The 25628-nt window shown below is 34.6% G+C and overlaps 1 protein-coding gene across 1 annotated transcript in view; it reads left to right on the top strand.

Annotated features, from left to right (window-relative positions):
- The window catches only part of SPATA1 (spermatogenesis associated 1), a 101514-nt gene that overhangs the window by 18347 nt on the left and 57539 nt on the right, over positions 1 to 25628 (top strand). The window contains exons 4-9 of the mRNA XM_082410428.1: positions 5938 to 6052; positions 6803 to 6863; positions 11758 to 11869; positions 12557 to 12682; positions 15537 to 15715; positions 17641 to 17739. Of these exons, the coding sequence (XP_082266554.1) occupies positions 5938 to 6052; positions 6803 to 6863; positions 11758 to 11869; positions 12557 to 12682; positions 15537 to 15715; positions 17641 to 17739 (692 nt within the window). The remainder of the gene's footprint in view (positions 1 to 5937; positions 6053 to 6802; positions 6864 to 11757; positions 11870 to 12556; positions 12683 to 15536; positions 15716 to 17640; positions 17740 to 25628) is intronic.

Below are 25628 nucleotides of genomic sequence, written 5' to 3'. Positions count from 1 at the left end.
TAACAATAATTCCACCATCCAGAGATAGCTGTTAGTATCTGTTAGTATTTTGGTATATATTCTTCCAATTTTTTTCAGTTCTTGCTCAAATAAATATTTTTTAATTTTTAAAAAATGAGGACACATACAAACTCTTTTAAATCCTCTTCTTTTATTTTAGAATATAACATAGTCATTTCATACCAATAAATATAGATCTATATCATTATAGAATTCCCTTGTGGTATATTTGTTTATATAACCTTGTATTAATGTTCTTGCTATTATGAATAGTGCTGCAGCAACATTTTTCTAAATACAGCTTCATGCATTTATCCTGTTATTTTTTTTTGGAGTTTAATGGCTGTTTCTAAGGTAATGTGTTTGTTTGTTTGTTATTCTTATATTCATTGGTTTTATTTTTTAGATTCCACATATAAATGACAACATACAGTATTTGTCTTTCTCTGACTGGCATATTTCACTACGCTTCTTATAAGAACTTTCTAACCTTGTGTGTCTCTTTCTGGTCACATCTTCTTCCTTCCCCAATAGAGATAACTACCACTTTGATTCTCTGAGATAATTATTTTCTTATTTTTCTTTATAGTTTTACAACCTGGATATATATTCCTTGACAATAATTTAGTTTTGTCTCTTTTGAATTTTATTTAGACAGAATCATATTGAAAGCATTTTATTTGGGACTTTCTTCTTTACCTTGATATTGTAATTGTAAGATTCAGTCATGTTGTCATGTATAATACTATTTCATTTCTTTTTATTGTTGTATAACATTTTATTGTATGACTGTATCATAATTTATTTACCTCTTTTGCTGATGGACAGTTGGTTTCCAATTTGGGGCTATTACAAATACTCTATTTTCTACATTCTTATACATGACTCCTAAATGTACGTGTGCAAGAGGATCTCAAGAGAGTATACCTAGGATTAGCATTGTGTGCACATGTATAATTTCCATGTGTTTTCCAAAGTGGTTGTACCCAGCAGCAATGTCTGAAAGTTCCTGTTGAACCATAATCTTGCCATTCTGTCAGACTACATTCTGGACAATTTGTTCACATCTTTCTTCCAAATCTACCTTATTCATTCTCTCTTTAGCTGTGTGTAATCTGCTATTAAATGCTTACACTGAATTTTTAATTCCAAATATTTTATTTTTCTTTTCTAGTGGTTCTCTTTGCTTGAACATTTTTTCATACATTTCATGGCCATTTGGATTTATTTTGGTAAATGGTATATCTTTCTCCATTCTTTCACTTTTGTCTGACTTTATATTCAAAATGGGTTTCCTGTAGACAGCATGTATTTAGATCTTAATTTTAATCCAGTTTGACAATCTATGCCTTTTAATAGGGGTCTTTAGACCATTTATATTTAATGTACTTATTGGTTTTAAATCTACCATTTTATTATTTGTTTTCTATTTGTCTCATCTCTTCTATTTTCTCTGTTTTTCTTGTTTTCTTGGCTTTTTTTTTTTGATTGAGTAGTTTTTTATAATTCAATTTTATCTCCCCCATTAGCTCATTAGTTATTCCTCATTTTAAAAAGCATTTAGTGGTTACCATAGGGTGGAGGTCAGCAAACACCTATTTTTTTTTTTTTTGCTTTATTTTAATCCATACTCTATGGCTTGTTTTTTATAAATAAACTTTTATTGGAACACAGCCATGCATGCCCTTTCACTTACATATTGTCAGTGACTGCTTTTGCACTACAGTGACAGAGTTGAGTAGTTGTGACAAAGACTGTAATGGTCTACAAGCCTGAAGTATTTACTGCCTAGCCCTTTAAGAAAAATTTTCTCCAGGATATACATTATACAACTTTAATTTGAAGTACACTTTCAAATTATATACAACTTCATATATAGTATAAGAACATTACAGCAGTATACTTCTAATTCCTCCTCAAATCTTTTGTGCTATTGTTGTTCTACATCTTACCTCTATATATGTTATAAATTCCATAATACATTTTTACCATTTTTACTTTATACTGTGAGTTATCTTTTAAAGGAATTAAAAATAAGGGAAAAATGGACTTCCCTGGTGGCACAGTGGTTAAGAATCCACCTGCCAATGCAGGGGACACGGGTTCGATCCCTGGTCTAGGAAGAGCCCACATGCCATGGAGCAATTAAGCCCATGTGCCACAACTACTGAGCCTGCTCTCTAGGGGCCCACGTGCCACAACTACTGAGCCTGCGTGCTGCAACTACTGAAGCCCATGTGCCTAGAGCCCATGCGCCACAACAAGAGAAGCCACTACAATGAGAAGCCTGTGCCCCGCAACAAAGAGTAGCCCCTGCTTACTGCAGCTAGAGAAAGCCCACGTGCAGCAACAAAGACCCAACGCAGCCAAAAAAAAATTTTAATTAAAATTTAAAAAAATAAGGGAAAAATGACTTTTTTATGTTTAGGAGAGAATTTCTTTCCCCTAACCCAGTGGTAGTAAGCCCATGATGTGTACGTTTGTGATCCTGGGTTCACGATGATCCTGCCAGCTTTTGCTTCTACCCTTCCTTAGCCTTTGCCTAAGACTGGTGGTGGGAGGGTTTCCTAACCCCCTCCTCAGTAGTAAGAGTTTACAAGGCCTCAGTAGTAAGACTTTACAAGGCTAAGATTGGTGGGAGGGGAGTTACCTGCTTTTTTGGTGGCTTTTGCTTCTATTCCTCCTTCAAAGCCAGTGGATTTTTGTCTGAGCCCTGTGATGGGAGAGTTTCCTGCTCCTTCCCCATTGGCTTAAAGCTCTTGCTTTGTGTGAGAGAAGAGTGTTAAGAAGGATGGGGTTTCATAACTGTGTGCCATTGATGGCTCTTTTGAGTCTCCTGCCCTGCCCTCAGTCTTTCTTGAGAGCATATGATACAGGTACATGGAAAGGAGCTTGCTGTTAAGTATTGACTGCCTTTTGTGTCTGGGGATCCTAGAGATTCCAGACTATCTTAGTAGCCCACATTAGCCTTTAGAATTCCTTAAAATTTTGGCTGTTTTCTTCTTACTTCTTTTAATGGAGTTACCTCTTCCTCCTATGCTCTGCCAAAGATGAAACAATTAGTTTATTTTCTCCTTGGAGGGAATTGGAATCTGATTCCTTGCAACCTCAACTCTGATGAGTTCAAGAAGAATTATTATTTTATAGACTATTTATGTTTTTCTCTTTGTTTGGGTGGGTGCACTGTTTGTCTTTCTACATCCTCAGCAAAAGTAGAACTGCAGTTCTTTAATATTGTCAAGTTTGCTGGCATTTTCTTTTATGGTTAGTGCTATTTATGTCTTCTTTAAAAATCCCTTTTCTACCCTGAGATCATGAAAATAGGGCCCTGTATTATATTACAAATATGTTATGGTTAGCTTTTCACATTTAGTTCATTAATATACCAGGAATTAATTTTTATGTGTGATGTGAGATAGAGTTCCTTAATTTTTTCCATATGTACACTACCATTTATTGATGACAGTTGTGCAGTTTTAAAAAATTGTCAGATTGCTCTTTAGTAGTGCATGAAAATTCAAAATATCTGAGCTCTAACATTGTGATATTATCAAATATGACTGGTAAAAATATGCACAGTATGTTTTACAGGTCCTTTAATGAAGAAGAAAAGAAGTATTGTGTTACTTATTTTTATGTATTAAAATTGATAGTCCCTTTCATGAGTTATCTTTTGTTCTTTCCCAGTGCTACACATCTCTACATTTTTGACACGCCTCAACTTTAACATGTTTAATCCTTGACTCTGTTGTTGCCTCCAAACCAGTATACTTTCTTGACTTATTTCTTTGGTTTCATCATTCTTCCAGGTGTTCAGACTTCAAGCTTTGAAATTTTCCTTATTGTATAATAGAATGATAGATTGTTAGGTTAAAAGAACCTTAAAAGCCACCTCAAGTAGCCTCCTTGCTTATATTTTTTCTAATCTGTCCTCTAGAGTGCCGTCAGCATCATTCTTCTTGTTACGAGTTAGATTATTTATCTCCCTACTTAAAAACCCTTTAAAGATTCACTGATTACTACTTAAAGCCCACATCCTTAAGATGGCATAGAGAACTCTTCATACTCTGACTTCGAACCCAGAGTTGCAAATGTTGGTACATGTATGTTGTTCACTGCCTAACTCCAGAAGACTTTCTTCACGTAGATTATGATATGAATGGAGCTTTCAGGATTTGCTCAATGTGGTAGCTGGTTCAATAATTTCTAGCTGTTGTTAGTATTAGTACTATTATTATTATAGTTTGGTGGTAGGGGGAGGAAGAAGTACCAGGTAGTACAACTGGAGGTAGGTAGGGATTTAACTGCAAGATCCTTGTTTGCAAAGCTAAAAAATTTTGTAGGCAATGGGAAGCCATCTGAAGATTTTAACAGGAGTGGCTTGATTGGATTTCAGTTCTAGAGAAACAATGTAGGTGACAATATGGAGACTAGACTGAGGTAATAAAGACCTGAATTAGGAAATGCAATGGAATGGAAATCAGAACTTGAAGTCTAGAGACTTCTAAGGATTGGGTACTGTGCTGAAAGTGTTTTACGTGCACTATGCCATTTTAGAGATAAGGAAACTGAAGCGAGAGAAATAACTTACCTGAGGTCACACCCGCCGTGATAATGCCAGGACCTGAACTCTTGTGTGTTTGACTGAAGCCCATGCTTTACAACACTGTTCTAGAGTAACACTGAACTTTTCACTATTGTCAAAAATGCTATATACATTAGTACAATACTTTGTCTTGCAAATGCCATTTTCTTTGCTTAAATTCCTCTTTCTCTCTTCTTTGCCAGGCAAACATCTCACAGTTAAAAACATAGTTTCACAGTTATCACTCCTTTTTCTATGAATCTATAACATTTTATATGTACATCTACTCTAGGTCTCAAAACACTATGTTTTTTCAAAAGTAAATAGGCCTGCTTTCTTATTAAGTTGCATAGGTATTGAATGGTGCATTGCATCATTCTCTAAACCGTTATTAGGAATAAGAGATACATGTCATATATTCCTATCAAAATGTCACTCAGAATCTACTGAGTTTTCTGTTGTTTCTTTTTGGGGCAGGTAGGGGGAGTGATATTTTACTATCAGTTTTAAACAGCTGATGTATCTATTTTTTGTTCCTTTGCCTTGAATATATCTTTTAGAAAATCCCTATTTGTTGTCTTTAAATGACTGAGTCCAGTGCCAGATAGGAAATAAGTGGTAGAAACCTGACTAAAACTAAACCAATATGGGCTTCAGGTTGCAAAATACTGTGGCAACTCTTGTAAAATGACTTTTCAAACACTAATATGACTCCAATTTTTTCTAAATTAAAAAAAGTTGATTTCCCCAAGGGAAAAAAATCTGCATTAACACTACCAGGTTCACTGATCTCTTGTTCATATAGATCATGTGGAACATTAGTGTTAATGTTTTAAAGACATTGTATGGTTTTCTTATATGGAGAAATTCTGTTAAAATGAAGGGAGATTTTATAAATGAAAATGTATGTGAAATAACAAATGGCATTATATGCTCTGTATTTATACCCAGCACTTTCCAGAGAAGGATCCTCAGAATACTGTTTTAAAAGATGCTTTTGGCAAAAGCTTTATGAAGACAACAAAGTTTGAATAAAACCCAACTTACCCCCTCTTGCAGATTCGTATTGTACATAGAAACAGAGAAATCCTGCAATAGGGGTGTGTGTGGGGGGTGGGATTTGTGTTCTGTTAGGATTGCTTAATCCAATTTTTCCCAAACTGAATTTACCAAAGAATTCTCCTTTAGCATAAACTAAAGTTTCATGAAATTCATTTTGGAAGAGTAAAGTTCATAGAGATTCTGAAACATGGGACAAGAGTGTATAGTATGTACATTAAAAAACAAAATTTTATTTTAGTATTTTCTTAATATTATGAACTTTCTTTGCTATGGATGGACATCAACATCAGCTAGGGGAAAAGCCACTCCAAATGAAAATCAGACTGGAAATAATCAAATTGGAAATGCTGAATTGCCAGGATCACAGGAAGATTCAGATGATGATTATTTTAGCGGCAAAAAAAGGTAATTAATATGGATGTTGATTCTACATGTCATAATATAGACTATAAGAAAAAGAGTGAGATATCCAGGGTACTGTTATAAAGACTTCTAATTAGAACAAAGATATGAGTGAAGTTAGTGACATTTTTAATTAAAATTACCTTGATTCTGATGTTTACTGTTATATACTAATATTTCCTTCCAACATAATGAGGGATAATTTATTGCTTAAATTTATTCTGTTGTAATCCTTTTGTCATCAGGGGCAACCTAATGACAGAAAAATTTCTGTCTTCATTTGCCTTTCTTAGGATTAATTTTTCTGCCTCTTTTATATTCCTGGTTTTGAGTAAACTAATCATGCTTGAGTTTCACATTGGTATCATTTCATTCAAAATTATAGTACTTAGACAACAGTTTTGCATATAGTCTTTTGAAATTAAGATAAGGAATTTTATAAACAATTATTCACAAAAGAACTATAAGCAAAGTATGTTTTCAAATTTTCCAGTTATTTTACCTTGCTATAGACATTGGACTATGATTTGAATTTAGCTATAATATAATGAAATATTATTTTATAACTCATGCTAAATGTAGTTTATGTTGATCATTAATGATTTTGAAAGATAATATAATGGTTTCAAGCAGACTTTAAAATTTTTTAATGTTATATTTGTGTTTATAGAATATTAAATAAAAAACATGAAAAGTTAATATTCATGGGATCATTTTTTAATATGACTTTCAAATCTGTCATTCCCCTTTAAGTCAGCTTCTTTGGAAAACTGAAGATGATAGAACTAATATCATTAGAAGAGAGGACAATCAGGTATGATTTTTAAATTTTTTAAAAATTTTTATTTATTTTTTTATACAGCAGGTTCTTATTAGTTAGCTATTTTATACATATTAGTGTATATATGTCAATCCCAATCTCCCAATTCATCCCATGACCACCCCCACCCCCCCGCCGCTTTCGCTCTTTTGTGTCCATACGTTTGTTCTCTACATCTGTGTCTCTATTTCTGCCTTACAAACCAGTTCATCTGTACCATTTTTCTAGATTCCACATATATGCATTAATATACGACATTTGTTTTTCTCTTTCTGACTTCACTCTGTATGACAGTCTCTAGGTCCATCCACATCTCTACAAATGACCCAATTTTCTTTCCTTTTTATGGCTGAGTAATATTCCATTGTATACATGTACCACATCTTCTTTATCCATTCGTCTGTTGATGGGCATTTAGGTTGCTTCCATGACCTGGCTATTGTAAATAGTGCTGCATTTTTTTAGATGTGGTATTGCACCATAATATTTATACTGAAATTGAAATGGAACTGCAGATTAAAATGTCTTAAGTTTTCTAACCTTAAATGTTAGAGTAGGGGAGATAAACCTCAAAATTCAGGAGCCTGCCAATTCAGTGAAATTTCTGGGAGTTTCATGATCTGGGACACGTTGAGGTATGCCCTTTAAAGTAAAAACCAGGTTTTTGTATCTTGCCCCAGCTACCATGAAGAATGAGTCACTTGATGGACCTCTTTGGAATTTGGAGATTTACTGCATTCGGATGCATGGCTCCAATTTTTTTTTTTTTTTAATCAAGTAATCTAAAAGACTGACAACTTTGAGTGGGCCCAAAGCAAGAGAAGGCTCACAAGGTGATCCAAGGGCACAGCAAGCAGTGCTGCCAGTTGTGTGCTAATATCCATCTGGTCCAGTGATGCTTGATATGTTAGAATACATATGTTGGTTGTTGGTTGTTGATTATATATGATATGTTGGTTGGAATGCTGAATGGAGTCTGAGACAAGTCCTGATAGGAGAATCACAGCTCAGAGCCTTTGAGTTTTGGAGCAGAGGCATGCCATATTCAGCAAATAATTGTTTTATTGTTGCTAGATATTAATAAAATATGCTGTCTTCACACTTCAAAATTTTTCCAGCTGGTGGGTGCTTAATGCTATTTCACTGTGGTTTGAATTTTCATTTCCCAGATTACCCATACAGTTAATCATATTTTTATATTTTATAGACCTCATTTTGATAACTTTTTTGGAGAACTACCTTTTCAAGTATTTCTATTGTGTTGTCTGCCATATATTTCTGATTAGTAAGAGTTTTTAATATACTTTGGAAGATAGTCCTTTGATGCTTATGTGCATTGCAAATACCTTCCCCTACTCTGTGCCTCGTCTATAATCTGTTGTTTAATATGTTGTTTAAGTGTTCCATATCCTTATTTTTTTTCTACATTTTTCTTTCTATGTCTTGGACTGAGAATAGTATATTAGAATCTTCTGTTATTAGTATGTTACTGTTTATCCTTACATCTCCTGTGGTTTTTGATTTATTTAGATTTCTATGTATTATCTGACACAAAGTTGTTCTCATGCAAATAGTAATATTATCACTTTTGCATTATGAAGTGCCCTTCTTTGACTCATTAAATGCTTTTTTGACCTGAATTCTCCCTTACTGCATATTAAGATACTAACCTATCCTTTCTTTTTGTTTACATTTATTTGGTATACCCCTATACTCCTCCCCTACTTTTTTTCCCAACTTTTCTGAATTGCTTTGTTTTAGGTATGTCTTTAACAGACACGCTAGAGTTGGGTTTCCCTTTGTAAGCCAGTCTGAAAGTCGTTTTCATTTAGTAGATGAGTTATGTCCATTTATGTTTTTGATAGGACTGATACATTTGACATCAGATTTCTCATTTTACTTTATGTTATAGTTACTATGTGTTACTACGTGGTTTATTTGCACTCCCCCCCCCCCCCGCTCCTGGTATTTAGGAAATCTGAATCTCTTTCTAGTATTTACCTTTATATGGATACAAATTTATGCTAGTATTCCTAGCCCTCCTTTTTCCTTTTTTTAAAATTTATGCTTCTGATTTTGCTTTGTTACTTCTAAAATTATCCTCTGACTCCTATCTTTAAATTCAAGGCAATTAAAAAGTCATCTTTCCCCCTCCTTTCTCCTCTCATGTACTTTAAGTTGTGTTATTTCTACTTTGTTAAAGAACAGAACATTTATGGGCTGTGCTTCTTGTCTTATCCTCCTCACCTTTGTTTTAGTCTTAGATCTATAATTAAATATGTTCAACACTTACTGCCAGTTCTTTTGCACAAGATTTTTCAATCATTTCTTCATTGGGTAAAGCTCCACTTATTAAAAAAAAGCTCCCAGGTATGATATTCCCTTACTTCTTACATATTTAAAATTTTGTCTAGATCAGGAATAGGCAGACAAGGCCCACAGCTTGTTTTGTGAAGCATGGGACCTAAAAATGTTTTTTACATTTTTAAAAAGTTGAAAAAAAGAAGAATTATGACAAATACCATATGTGGCCCACAAAACCTAAATTATTTACTCTGAGGCCTTTTACAGAAGAAGTTTGCTCATCCCTGCTTTAGAGCCTTGATACTTGAAGGATAGCTTGATTGGCTGTAACATCCTTGGCTTACACAATTTTTCCTTGAGTTTATTAAAATGTTGCTCTACTGATGTTTTGTTTTATATGTTACTGTTAAGAAGTATGATGCCAAACTGATTTTCTTTTCTTTGTAAACTGGGTTGGTTATTTTTGTCTGGAAGGCCAGAGGATTTCTTTAATGTGTAGTAGTTTTATCAGACTATATTTCAGTTGAGAGGTCTAGGTCTGGTTTTTATGGGTACCCAGTGGGCCCTTTCAGTATGAAAATCAGGACTTCTTTTATTTCAAGAAATTATAACTCTAGAAAACAATATAAATAGCAGATCCATTCCATGGTTTTTTGTTTTTTTGTTTTTTTTTTCAGGGACCTCAGTTGGTCTTATCCTAGTTCTTTACCTTTTATCTCTACTACTTTCTCTCTGATCTAGTTTACTATTTTCTTTATGTTTAATTTTCTTTACTCCTTTTATTTCTGTTCTCCATTATGCTTACTGTATTTTTGGTCATATCTGTTCCTTTTTGGATACCTGTTATTCATTTTTGAGACAGTTTTGTTTTTTCTTTAATTTCTTTCTTCAGTTTGGTCAATTTCCATTTTACATCTTCCTGTTATTTTTCCATTTTTATTCTGAGTTTCTAAATTTGTGATTTGTGGTGTTCATTAATACCTAAAATGATTTGATTTAATTTAATTTAATCTATGTTGGGAATATTGTTAATTTTTTCTCTGCTTCTTGGCTGCTGGTTTTGTTTTGTTTTAGTTCTCAGTTTTGAGGGTTTTCAAAAAGTAACTTTGTATGGATGCTAGATTATGTTGTAGATTTTGTCTATGTTTATTTGTGTTGGATTTTTCTGAATCAGTAACAGGTGTTCTTATAGAGAAACAGGTGTTCTGGTGGTTTATTTTAGCTTGTATCAATAGATTAAGAAAGCTCTCTCCTGTTGTTATAGTGAAATGCAGTTATTTATTTATATATTTTTAAATAAATGGGGCCTTTAGGGAAGTGGTCTTTTTTCTTTGTATTCTTCCCGGCTGATTTAATTCAGCAGAGCTCTTAACTTGACCACCTTCTTTTCTCTTACCACCTACCCCTGACAAACATCTCTTGCTTCCAAAGAATTTTCCTCTCACCCAGTAGCTGTGTTTTCCCATAATTGCCACCTCTGGCCCCCTACATTTTAAAAGCCCCTTTCTTTTAGATTCCTCATAGAAAGAGCTTTGATTTACCATTTGGTACCCTTACTCAGTATTCTTCCACCACATGCAGGACCTTCTCCTTTAAGACTAAATTGTGGTTGATGTTTACTGTGTTATCTGTGTATTGTGCTCTTTAATGCATAGCTCCCATAAGACTCTGCTCAGATGTGAGCTCCGAAGCACACTCTGCTGGTCTAGGGTGTTTATTTCCCCACTTACATGTAAATTAAAGTATATGTAAATTAGAGGATTCTGTGTCCTAGTTATTCTCCAGACATAAGTTATGGGTGATTGTATTTGCTTTCTTTTTATAGTAGTTGAGAGCATGCGTGGAGAGATTTTAGTGGCTGCCATTATCCTGTGGGAACCTGACCTTATAAGTTAAGGTCAATGCAATAAAATAGAAAAAGAATAATAAAACAAAGTAGGGGTAAGGGATTAATGAAGATAAAAGTAGAAGCTAATAAGTTACAGAAGTTAAGAGCCTGGTAGAATTGAAAACAATTCAATGTCTATAAAGTGGTAGTGGCAGAAACATTAACATTGGTAAGGCTTGAGGTGGTTTATCAAGAAAAGGATAGAAACACAAAAATTAGGTGAGATGAAGGCGATATAACACAAATACAGAGGTGATAAAATTTATGAGAATAAAATGTATGCTAAAATTTGAAAATTGCTAAGATCTCCAATTTTCTAAGCAAATATAAATAATCAAAATTGGCTCAAAATGAAAAAAATTCAATAACCATCTTAGGAACATTTAAAAGTTGTCATAACAAGTAACAAATCAGAAATCTTGGAAGGAAATCATGTTTAGAAAGGAATATGGATTCTTTTTTTTTCTTCTTTTTGAATTTTAAGTTTGAAGCTCCTGTAGTATAATGTCCAAGTAATGTCCAGTGGAATGGAGAAGCTAGAGCACGAGGGTCTATAGTTATAAAGACAGATTTGGGAGTTCATCACCATACAAGTAAAAAAATGCATTACTGTTGTGCATTACCAGATGTTTACAAATAGGTGAAAAATAATGTGTAACCCTACCAGATCTTACTGATTTTCATGTTTGCTTACAGCTAGGTAAAAAAGAGTACATCAGCCTACCAGACCTTATTGATTTTCCTTCAGTTCCTTGTCAACCTGCTCTTTCTCCAGGAATAACTGATATATTGTTATTACAGATAGAGAGTAAGTATGATGATACCATAGGTACAGATGTAAGTACCGATGATTCTGTGAGGTAAAGTTAAATAATGTTAATGAGGAGTTAATTGTTTAATGCATACAGAGTTTCAGTTTGGGAAGATAAAGTTTTGGCGATAAAGGGGTGGTGGTTGTTGCGTAACATTATGAATGCATGCAGCGCCATTGAACTGTACATTTAAATATGGTTAAAATGGTCAATTATGTATGTTTTACCACAAGAAGTTAAAGTACTTTAAAGTCTATGACTGTTATGTTGATTACTGCATATGTGTGTCACTAATATTATTTCTGCTTTTTAAATATGTACTCTAAAATATACATTTTTCCATGTAAGATTTAAGTACAATAACTTCGGTCCCAAGATAAATTTACTTAAAGAATTAAAACAAGAGCTATAACTACATGAGCTTTGCCTCGTTTCCATACATATATATAAATGCAGAAGAGACATACTGTATTGTTTACATATATATAAATCCCCTATAGATACTGAAATGACGACTCTGTTTTCCATCATGGCACATGCTGTACTGCAGCCAGAAAACCAGAGTTTGGGGTAAAATTCATACTTGCTGTTGTAAGCATTTTTTAGTTTTATACTCTATATTTTAAGATATGAGCCATCTTTTAGCTTTTAGACATTGATGAGTATGGGTTATAATCTTCTAGGAGAGAATATTATCAAACAAATGAAACAAGTAAAGGAAGAAAGAAGATACCTGGAAAGAATTAGAGAAGAACTAATAAAAAAAGTTGAAAGGCTATTGGAACAAGGCAAATTAAAGCGATATCATGGTAAAGTTTATTATATATCTTTTATCACTATAAAGGAAACAAGTTTTACGAATTTATGCCTTTGGAATAAATGATAAAATGATAATATTTACCATTTTACTGTTGTAGTTTAAGTGGTACACTACTTATATAAATTCACTATAGGAAAGATGAAATCATTGTTCAACTCTATACAATAAATGCAACATGCTTTTTATTAAAATTCAATTATTTTTTAAAATGGACATTTGTTTATTCATTTCAACATTCATTTATTAAATAAGTATTTATTAAGGGCCTACTGAACTTAGTCACTGTTCCAGGGGCTGAGGTGATACTAATAGGCCAACATAATCTTGTCCCTGCCTTCAAAGTGCTTATGGTCCTGTGGGGAAATGATGATCAAGTTAAGCAGTAGTGATACATACTGATAACTGCTATGATAAAGGAATTACAAATTCTATGCATAGGAGTACAGAGGAAGAACACCTAAATTAGATGGAAGAGGTCAAGAAAGACTTGCAGGAAAAGTGGTAGATGTACAAGAATCTGAAGTGTGCCTCCTCTTGGCTGTAGGCCTTCAGGCATTCTTTCCCCTCTGCCACCTAAATCTTCTTTTCCTATCTTCTCCTTTTACCCCCTTCTTCCCAGTTCCTGGTTATTTCCTACCAGTCATTCAATCTCAGCTAAGATACCACTCTTGAAGCCTTCTTTGAGTCCCTTAGTGTCCCCTAGGTGCTCAATTTTTTTGGTGTGTGTGTGTGTCTGCTTTGCTAAACTGACTGGATGAGTGAATGAATGAGAGAAATGAGGTAGGAAAAATAGACAGTTTCCTTGCAATAGAATTAGAAACAATGTTGTTAGAACTGGTAGAAATGGAAAAATGAGCCAGGGTGGAGAAAGTATAGGATAATGGTTTGAGAGATGTTAAATAATTTGAGAGGCCTGCATTTTGGGTTGTATTTGAGGATAAAAAGGGTAAAAGGTATATATGGAATTAACTGCCTTTAGGATTCTCAATTTACAGCAAAATTATTGCTTCAGTACTAGATCTGACTAGAGGTTATACAGTGTCAGGAGGTATTTCTTAATGTTCTACCTCATAATATTAAAGTGTTATCCCAGAAGTGGTGGCAATGATTTGGCCTTGTTGTGCTGCTAAAAGAGCAATTTTATCAGACAGATTTGAGCAATGGATTAGAAATCACAGGACAAGGATTCTAATACTAGAATAATCTTATACTTAGGCAAGTTATTTCTCCTCTTTGTGCCTCACTCCTTCTATTTATAAAATGAGAATCATCGGTCACTTTCTATTTCAACAGGAATGTTTCAAGATAAAAGGTATGTATCAGCTGTCAAATATTTATTGAGCCTACTATATACCTCAGCATTGTTTTAAATGCTGAGGATACAGCAGTAAATAAGGCAAACATGGCCCTGCCCTTAAGGAGCTTGCCTCTAATGGGAGGAGACTGACAATAAATAAGTAAGACAATGTCAGCTACTGATTAGAGCTTAAAAGTCAATTAAAAGAGTGCAGTAAAGAGTGGTGGGGCAGGAGAGATGGTTTAGCTAGGGTTTTCAAGGAAGGCTTCTTTGAGGAGATATCACTAAGATTTGATTAATAAAATGGTAAGCACGTGAAGAGACAGGGTAAAAAGAGTCCAAACAGGAGGAACACTAAAAATCAAGATACAGAGATAGAAATAAGCTTGCAGAATTAGGACCTGAACTAAGACCAGTACGGCTGGAGAGTGATAAATAAGGAGGAATGTAGAGGGAGAAAATCAAAAGATCAGCAAGGAACAGATAGGCCAATTCAAGGAGTTTGGATTTTATTATCAATACAAGTAATATGGGAAGACATCAGAGGATTTTTAAACTAGGGATTTATGTGATTTTTAAAATATCTTAGATGAGGATGACTGCGGTATGGAATAGCCTGTAGAGGGGCAAGAATGGAAGCAGAGAGACCGTTAGAAAGATAATACAGCTTTCAAAAGATGATAGTGGATTGCCTAGGAATGTAGCATTGAAGAAGGGAGAATGTGCCAGATGCTCAAAGTATTTTGGCAGTGGTACCAGTAAAACTTGCAGAGGGATTGGATATAGGGCTGAGGAAAATAGTTAAAATCTTGAGTTAAAAGTTCCATATAGTTTTATATATTTAATTAAATCACTTTATAATATAGATTTTAAAAATTTGGTGTTTTCGTTTCTTCGATAATCTTAAAAAAAGAAACATAAGCATATTCTGGTATACTAGCATGCAGTTTGTGTTCCAATTAAGTTTATATTTAGAATCTCATTGGTGTCAAAGTGATTTCCTAAACTGGCAGAGTTTAATTTCTAATTTTCTAAACCAGAAGTCTCAGGTTTAAGAAATTCTACCCTACAGAAGTTTGGGGATATACCTGGAATAAAGTTGATAAATGATGAATCAGAATCAGCTGATTTCACAAAACAAGTCATTTTGGGGCTGAAAAATAAGGAAAATCTGAAAAAATATATTTTGCCTTTTCTTTCATAGCTTTAATTATATAAATAGTGAATTCAACTCAGATTATAGATAAAAGTAATTGAAATAAAAAGTATACACTTCTTGCTATAGGTAGTATTTTGAAGAAAGATTTTCTAAACAAATTACAAGCTTAAAGAAGAACGTGATTTTGGTTCCTGGATTTATCAGTATTTTACTGTATTTATAAGCAAGTCCTTTTATTATCCAATAAACATTTTACTCTTAACTCTAATTTCCTCAGAATATAAGAGAGGAAGGAGAGGAGAGAGGAATGGTTTAAATTAACTCTAGGGTCCTTTGCAGGTTGAAAAGTTTAAACAAACTATAGCCTTTGCTTTTTTTTTTAAATAGCCTGTGATGTTTGGAAGAAAAAGTACTTTGAAACAAAGAAAGTTGCAGCATCATTGGAGGAGGTTTTAACAAAACTTCGAGAAGATTTGGAACTTTACTATAAAAAATTGCTCATTCAGCTTGAAGCCAGGGAGATCAAGATGAGACCAAAGAATCTGGCAACCATCACAAACTCTAAGGTACTACTAAATATGTTCACATTCTGTTAGAGAAGTTCTATTTAAAATACATGCTTTGTAATTGTTAGTATGATCATATCTAGGATGTTTTGGGCTACAGGTAACAAAACCTCGGCTTAACCTGGCTTAAACAATAAGTAAATTCATGATCTCGTGTAATGGGTGCTGAGGAGATACAATCAGCTGCTTAATGATGTCTTTAAGGGCCTAGGTACTTCTGATATTTCCTCCCTATTATTTTCAGTGTTGGCTTCATTCTAAGACTGCTTTTCCTCAGGGTAGCAACAGAGTTACCAATGGCAAGTAGGGATATATGCCTCCAAAACAGGAGACAACCTCTTCCAGACACATGGACTATATAAAACTTTCCCGTTGACCTGGTTGGGAATCAACCAAGCCTACCCTGGATTGATCATAGTTACCAGGGAATGCTATATCCTGACTTAGCCTAATTAGGATCTACCTCTGTACCAGGGGAAAGGGTCAAGATTCTATGGGTAAGAGAGAAATACCTAATGAAGTATGGCAAGGGAGTAATAGTGAGCAATACATTCCTTTTCTTTCAGTTGGGGGTGGGAAGTGCAGTGTGATAAGCACAGAATCTATAGGTAGTGATATTCTAAATAAATTATAAATTATATTAAATTTTGATCAATTCATTTTCTTGAGATAGTCTTCAATCTTGACAGATGAGAGACATGAAGTTTATTTTTTAGTTGAGTAATTCCACCATATAATTAAACAACAAATTCCAGAGGCCATTTATCAGTTTAATTTTTGTTTGTTGATACCACTTATCCAAAAAAGATTTTATAATATGTTAATTATAATTGAGTGTAGATTTAACTTTAGACATGATGAAATATTAAAAGTTTACTTTTTTCCCCAGTTTTATTGAGATATGATTGACATATAACATTGTATTAGTTTAAAGTAGAAACATAATGTTAAGACATATGTTTATGTTGTAAAATGGACACCACAATAAGTTTAGTTAACATCCATCACCTCACATAGTTTTTTTTGTGTGTGATCAGAACTTTTAAGATCTACTCTCTTAGCAACTTTCAAATATACAGTAGAGCATTGTTAACTATAATTGCCATACTGTATATTACATCCCTAGAACTTACTTATCTTGTATCTACAAGTTTATACATTTGACCACCGTCACCCATTTCCCCTAATCCCCACCTCCTGTTTCTGACAGAGCCACTAACCTCTTCTGTTTCTATGAGTAAAAGTTTACTATTTTAGATCAATTTAATATAAAATCCAAATAGGTTCAAGTAAAAGTTTCTTCTTATTAGCTGATACTTTTTTTTAAGCATTATTGAAACTTTTTATCTTACTGTTTTCTCAAGTTCAATATATGCTAATGTTATTTTCACAAAAGCAGCTTAAATAATTTCTTTGTTGACTATTACAGCTCACAAACTTTTCTGAACAAAAGTAATCAAAAGGCTTCTAGAATAGGTTTTCTCATATTAAATAGATTTTCTTATAAAATACAGTATTTCATTATTAAATATTTTTAAGTAATTCTAATATGATTCCACTGATAAACCATTATGCCAGTTTCTAAAGCCTTGCTAAGTATCTTAATCTAGTATATTCCTCTTATAGTAATAGTTGTTGGTTTTTATGGTGCTAATTTAATGATAACTTTTACAAATACCTATTTATTTTTATAATACATGAAAATGGTAGTAAAACAGAAAGGAAAGTGGTCCCTAAAACATAAGAATCAACAGTTCAATAGTAATTTACTCCAAAGCAATAAGTTTATTTTATGGAATGGGTTATTTTCATGATTTCCTTTTTTGATATTTGATAACACTTTGTAGTTTACATTAGCAGGCAATTAAAATTAAAAATGAATAGATGTTATACTAAACAAAGATGTCTTTCTATGTCTCATACAGAATTACCTTATCATCGAGATCACTGAAGTACAGCATGCTATTGACCAACTTAAGAGAAAATTGGATACTGACAAAATGAAATTGATAACAGAAATTAAGGTATTTTGCATTTCCCCTAATTAGATTGTAACATTTATCTTGAAATAAAATATTTTGGTGTTTTAACTTTGGCTGTCAGTAGCATAATGGTAGAAAGGACTGATGGTCTTAAAATTGTTACCTTAACAAAAAAAAGAGCATGAATGGAAGATGGGTTCAAGATGGTGGAATAGAAGGACATACTCTCACTCCCTCTTGCAAGACCATGGGAATCACAGCTAACTGCTGAACAATCATTGACAGGAAGACACTGGAACTCACCAAAAAAGATACCCCGCATCCAGAGACAAAGGAGAAGCCACGATGAGAAGGTAGGAGGGGTGCAATCACAATAAAATCAAATCCCATAACAGCTGGGTGGGTGACTCACAAACTGGAGAACACTTATACCACAGAAGTCCACCCAGTGGAGTGAAGGTTCTGAGCCCCAGGTCAGGCTTCCCAACCTGGGGTTCCGGCAACAGGAGGAGGAATTCCTAGAGAATCAGACTTTGAAGGCTAGAGGGATTTCATTGCAGGATTTCGACAGGACTGGCGGAAACAGAAACTGCATTCTTGGAGGGCACACACAAAGTGGTGTGCACATCGGAACCCAGGGGAAGGAGCAGTGACCCCATAGGAGACTGAACCAGACCTACCTGCTAGTGTTGGAGGGTCTCCTGCAGAGGCGAGGGGTGGCTGTGTCTCACCATGAGGGCACGGACACTGGAAGCAGAAGTTCTGGGAAGTACTCCTTGGCGTGAGCCCTCCCAGAGTCCGCCATGAACCCCGCCAAAGAGCCCGGGTAGGCTCCAGTGTTGGGTTGCCTCAGGCCAAACAAACAACAGGGAAGGAACCCAGTCCCACCCATCAGCAGTCAAGTGGATTAAAGTTTTACTGAGCTCTGCCCACAAGAGCAAGAGCCAGCTCTACCCACCACCAGTCCCTCCCATCAGGAAACTTGCACAAGCCTCTTAGATAGCCTCATCCACCAGAGGGCAGACAGCAGAAGCAAGAATAACTACAATCCTGCAGCCTGTGGAACAAAAACCACATTCGCAGAAAGACAAGATGAAAAGGCAGAGGGCTATATACCAGATGAAGGAACAAGATAAAACCCCACAAAAACAACTAAATGAAGTGGAGATAGGCAACCTTCCAGAAAAAGAATTCAGAATAATGATAGTGAAGATGATCCAGGACCTCAGAAAAAGAATGGAGGCAAAGATCGAGAAGATGGAAGAAATATTTAACAGAGACCTAGAAGAATTAAAGAACAAACAAACAGAGATGAGCAATACAATAACTGAAATGAAAACTACACTAGAAGGAATCAATAGCAGAATAACTGAGACAGAAGAATGGATAAGTGACCTGGAAAACAGAATGGTGGAATTCACTGCTGCAGAACAGAATAAAGAAAAAAGAATGAATAGAAATGAAGACAGCCTAAGAGACCTCTGGGACAACATTAAACGTAATAACATTTGCATTACAGGGGTCCCAGAAGGAGAAGAGAGAGAGAAAGGACTTGAGAGAATATTTGAAGAGATTATAGTCGAGAACTTCCCTAGCATGGGAAAGGAAATAGCCACCCACGTCCAGGAAGCGCAGAGTGTCCCATACAGGATAAATCCAAGGAGAAACATGCCGAGACACATAGCAATAAAATTGGCAAAAATTAAAGACAGAGAAGAATTATTGAAAGCAACAAGGGAAAAACAACAAAAAACATAAAGGGGAACTCCCATAAGGTTAACAGCTGATTTCTCAGCAGAAACTCTACAAGCCACAAGCGAGTGGCATGACATATTTAAAGTGATGAAAAGGAAGAACCTACAACCAAGATTATTCTACCCGGCAAGGATCTCATTCAGATTCGATGGAGGAATCAAAAGCTTTAAAGACAAGCAAAAGCTAAGGGAATTCAGCACCACCAAACCAGCTCTACAACAAATGCTAAAGGAACTTCTCTAAGTGGGAAACACAAGAGAAGAAAAGGACCTACAAAAACAAACTGAAAACTATTAAGAAAATGGTCATAGGAACATACATGTCAATAATTACCTTAAACGTGAATGGATTAAATGCTGTAACCAAAAGACATAGACTGGCTGAATGGATACAAAAACAAGACCCATATATATGCTGTCTGCAAGAGACCCACTTGAGACCTAGGGACACAAACAGACTGAAAGTAAGGGGATGGAAAAAGATACTCCATGCAAATGGAAATCAAAAGAAAGCTGGAGTAGCAATACTCATATCAGATAATATAGACTTGAAAATAAGAATGTTACAAGAGACAAGGAAGGACACTACATAATGATCAAGGAATCAATCCAAAAAGAAGATATAACAATTATAAATATACATGCACCCAACATAGGAGCACCTCAATACATAAGGCAACTGCTAACAGCTATAAAAGAGGAAATCGACAGTAATGCAATAATAGTGGGTGACTTTAACACCTCAGTTACACCAACGGGCAGATCATCCAAACAGAAAATTAATAAGAAAACACAAGCTTTAAATGACACAATAAACCAGACAGATTTAATTCATATTTATAGGACATTCCCTCCAAAAACAGCAGATTACACTTTCTTCTCAACTGCATACAGAACATTCTCCAGGATAGATCCAATCTTGGGTCACAAATCAAGCCTCGGGAAATTTAAGAAAATTGAAATCATATCAAGCATCTTTCTGACCACAGTGCTATGAGATTAGAAATCAATTACAGGGAAAAAAACGTAAAAAACACAAACACATGGAGGCTAAACAATATGTAACTAAATAACCAAGAGATCACTGAAGAAATCAAAGAGGAAATCAAAAAATACCTTGAGATAAATAACAATGAAAACACGATGATCCAAAACCTATGGGATGCAGCAAAAGCAGTTCTAAGAGGGAAGTTTATAGAAATACAGTCCTACCTCAAGAAACAACAAACATCTCAAATAAACAATCTAACCTTACACCTAAAGGAACTAGAGAAAGAACAAACAAAACCCAAAGTTAGTGGAAGGAAGGAAATCATAAAGATCAGAGCAGAAATAAATGAAATGGAAACAAAACAATTGCAAAGACCAATAAAACTAAAAGCTGGTTCTTTGAGAAGATAAACAAAATTGATAAACCATTAGCCAGACTCATCAAGAAAAAGAGGGAGAGGACTCAAATCCATAAAATTATAAATGAAAAAGGAGAAGTTACAACAGACACTGCAGAAATACAAAGCACCCTAAGAGACTACTACAAGCAACTCTATACCAATAAAATGGACAACCTGGAAGAAATGAACAAATTCTTAGAAAGGTATAACCTTCCAAGACTGAACCAGGAAGAAACAGAAAATATAAACAGACCAATCACAGGCACTGAAATTGAGACTGTGATTAAAAATCTTCCAACAAACAAAAGTCCAGGACCAGATGGCTTCAAAGGTGAATTCTATCAAACATTTAGAGAAGAGCTAACACCCATCCTTCTCAAACTCTTCCAAAAAATTGCAGAGAGAGGAACACTCCCAAACTCATTCTATGAGGTCACCATCACCTGATACCAAACCAGACAAAGATACTACAAAAAGAGAAAATTACCAATATCACTGATGAATATAGATGCAAAAATCCTCAACAAAATACTAGCAAACAGAATCCAAAAGCACATTAAAAGGATCATACACCATGATCAAGTGGGATTTATCCCAGGGATGCAAGGATTCTTCAATATACGCAAATCAATCAATGTGATACACCATATTAACTAACTGAAGAAGAAAAACCATATGATCATCTCAATAGATGCAGAAAAAGCTTTTGACAAAATTCAACACCCATTTATGATAAAAAACTCTCCAGAAAGTGGGCATAGAGGGAACCTACCTCAACATAATAAAGGCCATGTATGACAAACCCACAGTAAACATCATTCTCAATGGTGAAAAACTGAAAGCATTTCCTCTAAGATCAGGGAGAAGACAAGGATGTCCCCTCTCACCACTATTATTCAACGTAGTTTTGGAAGTCCTAGCCCCGGCAATCAGAGAAAAAAAAGAAATAAAAGGAATACAAATTGGAAAAGAAGAAGTAAAACTGTCACTGTTTGCAGATGACATACTATACATAGAGAATCCTAAAGATGCCACCAGAAAACTACTAGAGCTAATCAATGAATCTGGTAAAGTAGCAGGATACAAAATTAATGCACAGAAATCTCTTGCATTCCTATACACGAATGATGAAAAATCTGAAAGAGAAACTAAGGAAACACTCCCATTTACTATTGCAACGAAAAGAATAAAATACCTAGGAATAAACCTACCCAGGGAGACAAAAGACCTGTATGCAGAAAACTATAAGACACTAATGAAAGAAATTAAAGATGATACAAACAGGTGGAGAGATATACCATGTTCTTGGATTGGAAGAATCAACATTGTGAAAATGAGTATACTACCCAAAGCAATCTACAGATTCAATGCAATCCCTATCAAATCACCAATGGCATTTTTTACAGAACTAGAACAAAAAATCTTAAAATTTGTAGGGAGACACAAAAGACCCCAAATAGCCAAAGCAGTCTTGAGGGAAAAAAAATGGAGCTGGAGGAATCAGACTCCCTGACTTCAGACTATATTACAAAGCTACAGTAATGAAGACAATATGGTACTGGCACAAAAACAGAAATATAGATCAATGGAATAGGATAGAAAGCCCAGAGAGAAACCTACGCACCTATTGTCACCTTATTTTTGACAAAGGAGGCAAGAATATACAATGGAGAAAAGACAGCCTCTTCAATAAGTGGTGCTGGGAAAACTGGACAGCTACATGTAAAAGAATGAAATTAGAATACTCCCTAACACCATACACAAAAATAAACTCAAAATGGATTAAAGACCTAGATGTAAGGCCAGACACTATAAAACTCGTAGAGGAAAACATAGGCAGAACACTCTATGACATAAATCACAGCAAGATCCTGTTTGACCCACCTCCTAGGGAAATGGAAATAAAAACAAAAATAAACAAATGGGACCTAATGAAACTTCAAAGTTTTTGCTCAGCAAAGGAAACCATAAACAAGACCAAAAGACAACCCTCAGAATGGGAGAAAATATTTGCAAATGAAGCAACTGACAAAGGATTAATCTCCAAAATTTACAAGCAGCTCATGCAGCTCAATATCAAAAAAACAAACAACCCAATCCAAAAATGGGCAGAAGACATAAATAGACAGTTCTCCAAAGCAGACATACAGATGACCAAGAAGCACATGAAAGAATGCTCAACATCATTAATCATTAGAGAAATGCAAATCAAAACTACAACGAGATATCATCTCACACTGGTCAGAATGGTCATCATCAAAAAATCTACAAACAATAAATGCTGGAGTGGGTGTGGAGAAAAGGGAACCCTTTTGCACTGTTGGTGGGGATGTAAATTGATACAGCCACTATGGAGAACAGTATGGAGGTTCCTTAAAAAACTAAAAATAGAATTACCATATCACCCAGCAATCCCACTACTGGACATATACCCAGAGAAAACCATAATTCAAAAAGACACATGCACCCCAATGTTCATTGCAGCCCTATTTTCAATAGCCAGGACATGGAAGCAACCTAAATGCCCATCGACAGATGAATGGATGAAGAAGGTGTGGTACATATATACAATGGAATATTACTCAGCCATGAAAAGGAACAAAATTGGGTCATTTGTAGAGACGTGGATGGATCTAGAGACTGTCTTACAGAGTGAAGTAAGTCCGAAAGAGAAAAACAAATATCTTATATTAATGCATGTATGTGCAACCTAGAAAAATGGTACAGATGAACTGGTTTGCAGGGCAGAAATTGAGACACAGATGTAGAGAACAAACGTATGGACATCAAGGGGGAAGTGGTGGGGGGGATGAACTGGGAGATTGGGATTGTCATGTATACACTAATGTGTATAAAATGGATAACTAATAAGAACCTGCTGTATAAAAAAATTTTTTAAATAAAATTCAAAAAAAAATAAAAATTAAAAAAAGCATGAATGAAAAAAATACAATAATAATGAAATTCTGTGAAAAGATTCCTAACAAGGCCAAAGTAAAATTGAATAAAATTTCACTAAGAAATAAAGTAAAAGAACCTTGTGAATCAGTATAGAGTCTCCATAAAATATTCTGAAAGAAGTAGTATTCCTACATTAGAGTTGTTCATAAATAAGTCTGACAAACCACTGAGCTCTCTGAGCTCCCATTTAATTTTCATTTTTTGTCCTCTCTTGGGTAATTATCTCATTCTCTCTGGTTATTTTCATATATATATATATGTGTGTGTGTATATATATATATATATATATGTGTGTGTGTGTGTGTATATATATATATATATAAAGTTATATGAGTGCTCTCGATTCACCTCTATCAGAAGTAGCTTTATGACCCAGAATAATGACCCCTATGTTGAATTAGCACTGTCCAATACAACTCTCTGTGATGGTGGAAATGTTTCATACCTGCACTGTCTGATAAGGTAGCCACTAGCCACATAAGGATGTTGAGCATTTGAAATGTAGATTGTTGTGTGACTGAGGAATTGAATTTTAGATTTAATTTTAGTTAATTTCAATTTAAATAGTTACATGTGGCAAGTAGATACTCTACTGGACAGCGCAGTTCTAGATTCTTTTCACTAGCAGCATACTCAAGGCTAAATCCTGGCTCAGCACTGAGAAGCTTAAAACTTAAACTACAGAAAAGGAAAAAGGCAAAGGACAATTTTAAACCAAAAAAAGGAGTTATTTAACATTCTTATACAGTCTGCACTCAAAAAAGTAGTTCGTTCAGTGAATGAAAACTCCTGTGCATTCAGAAAAAAGGAGAGAAATCAAATGTGGAAGCTTGTCCACTTAAGGATAGTTGGATGGGTAGAAGGGAGTAATAAAAATACCCCCAGCGCCTTCATTTATGACTCTCTCAATGCTGTTTTCTTCTGGAAAGCATACAAATTAGTTCTTACCATTTTTGTATATTTTAACTTTATAAATATTACATATAAATGGTTTGAACCCAAATTAGAATTATTAGTGAAAAAACGGGAAAGACAAATGGAAAAAAAGAGAACCAAGTTTTCAGCTTACGCACTGGGGGGAAAAAGTCCTACATTTAACCATAGTGCCTAATTGTCACATAGTAGACATTATAAGAATTTATTATTGATTTCTGAATGGTTTACCCCAACTACCCATAAGATACAGAACTAAGGGGCAGAAAACCTAGCTTGACTGTTGCAACCATGTTCAAGATAATATAGCACAATCAATGCTTCTCAAAGTTCAATGTAATGTCACCTGGGGATCCTGTTAAAATTAGCAGGATCTGAGTCAGTAGGTCTGAGGGGAGGCCTGAAAGTCTTCAGTACTAACACTCCCAGGTGATGCTTATGCTGCTGGTCTACAGACAATATTTGGAATAGCAAGAGCTCTGGTACCAGATGGTTTAAGATTGAATCCTGGCTGTGCCACTTACTAGTTTTATGCCTTGAGCAAGTTACTTAACTTCTAGGCATCTCAGTTTCCTCAACTGTAAAATGGGGAGAAATAACAGTATCTGCTTCAATTAAAAATTTGAAAGTATCAAAGTACACTTAGAAGAGCTCTTGCCACACTTATATTTCTTAAGTACTTATTCAGTTTCTAAGGGCTGGGAATTAAGGTTTTTTGGAATTTTTTTTAGGAGGCAGAGGTTTTTTGTTTTTGTTTTTACTACTTTCTTTGCACAATGAGAACAGATTTTGAAATAAGCAAAAGATAAAATTCTTTCTCACTCTAGTTTTTTAGAACCGTTTAATTTTATCATGCCTATATACTAATAAATGAAATTATTTGGTAGCATAT

This window comes from Balaenoptera physalus (assembly GCF_965194825.1).
Source record: "Balaenoptera physalus genome assembly, chromosome: 1".
In the NCBI taxonomy this organism is placed as follows: domain Eukaryota; kingdom Metazoa; phylum Chordata; class Mammalia; order Artiodactyla; family Balaenopteridae; genus Balaenoptera; species Balaenoptera physalus.
This window is presented reverse-complemented; position numbering and strand designations above follow the sequence as displayed.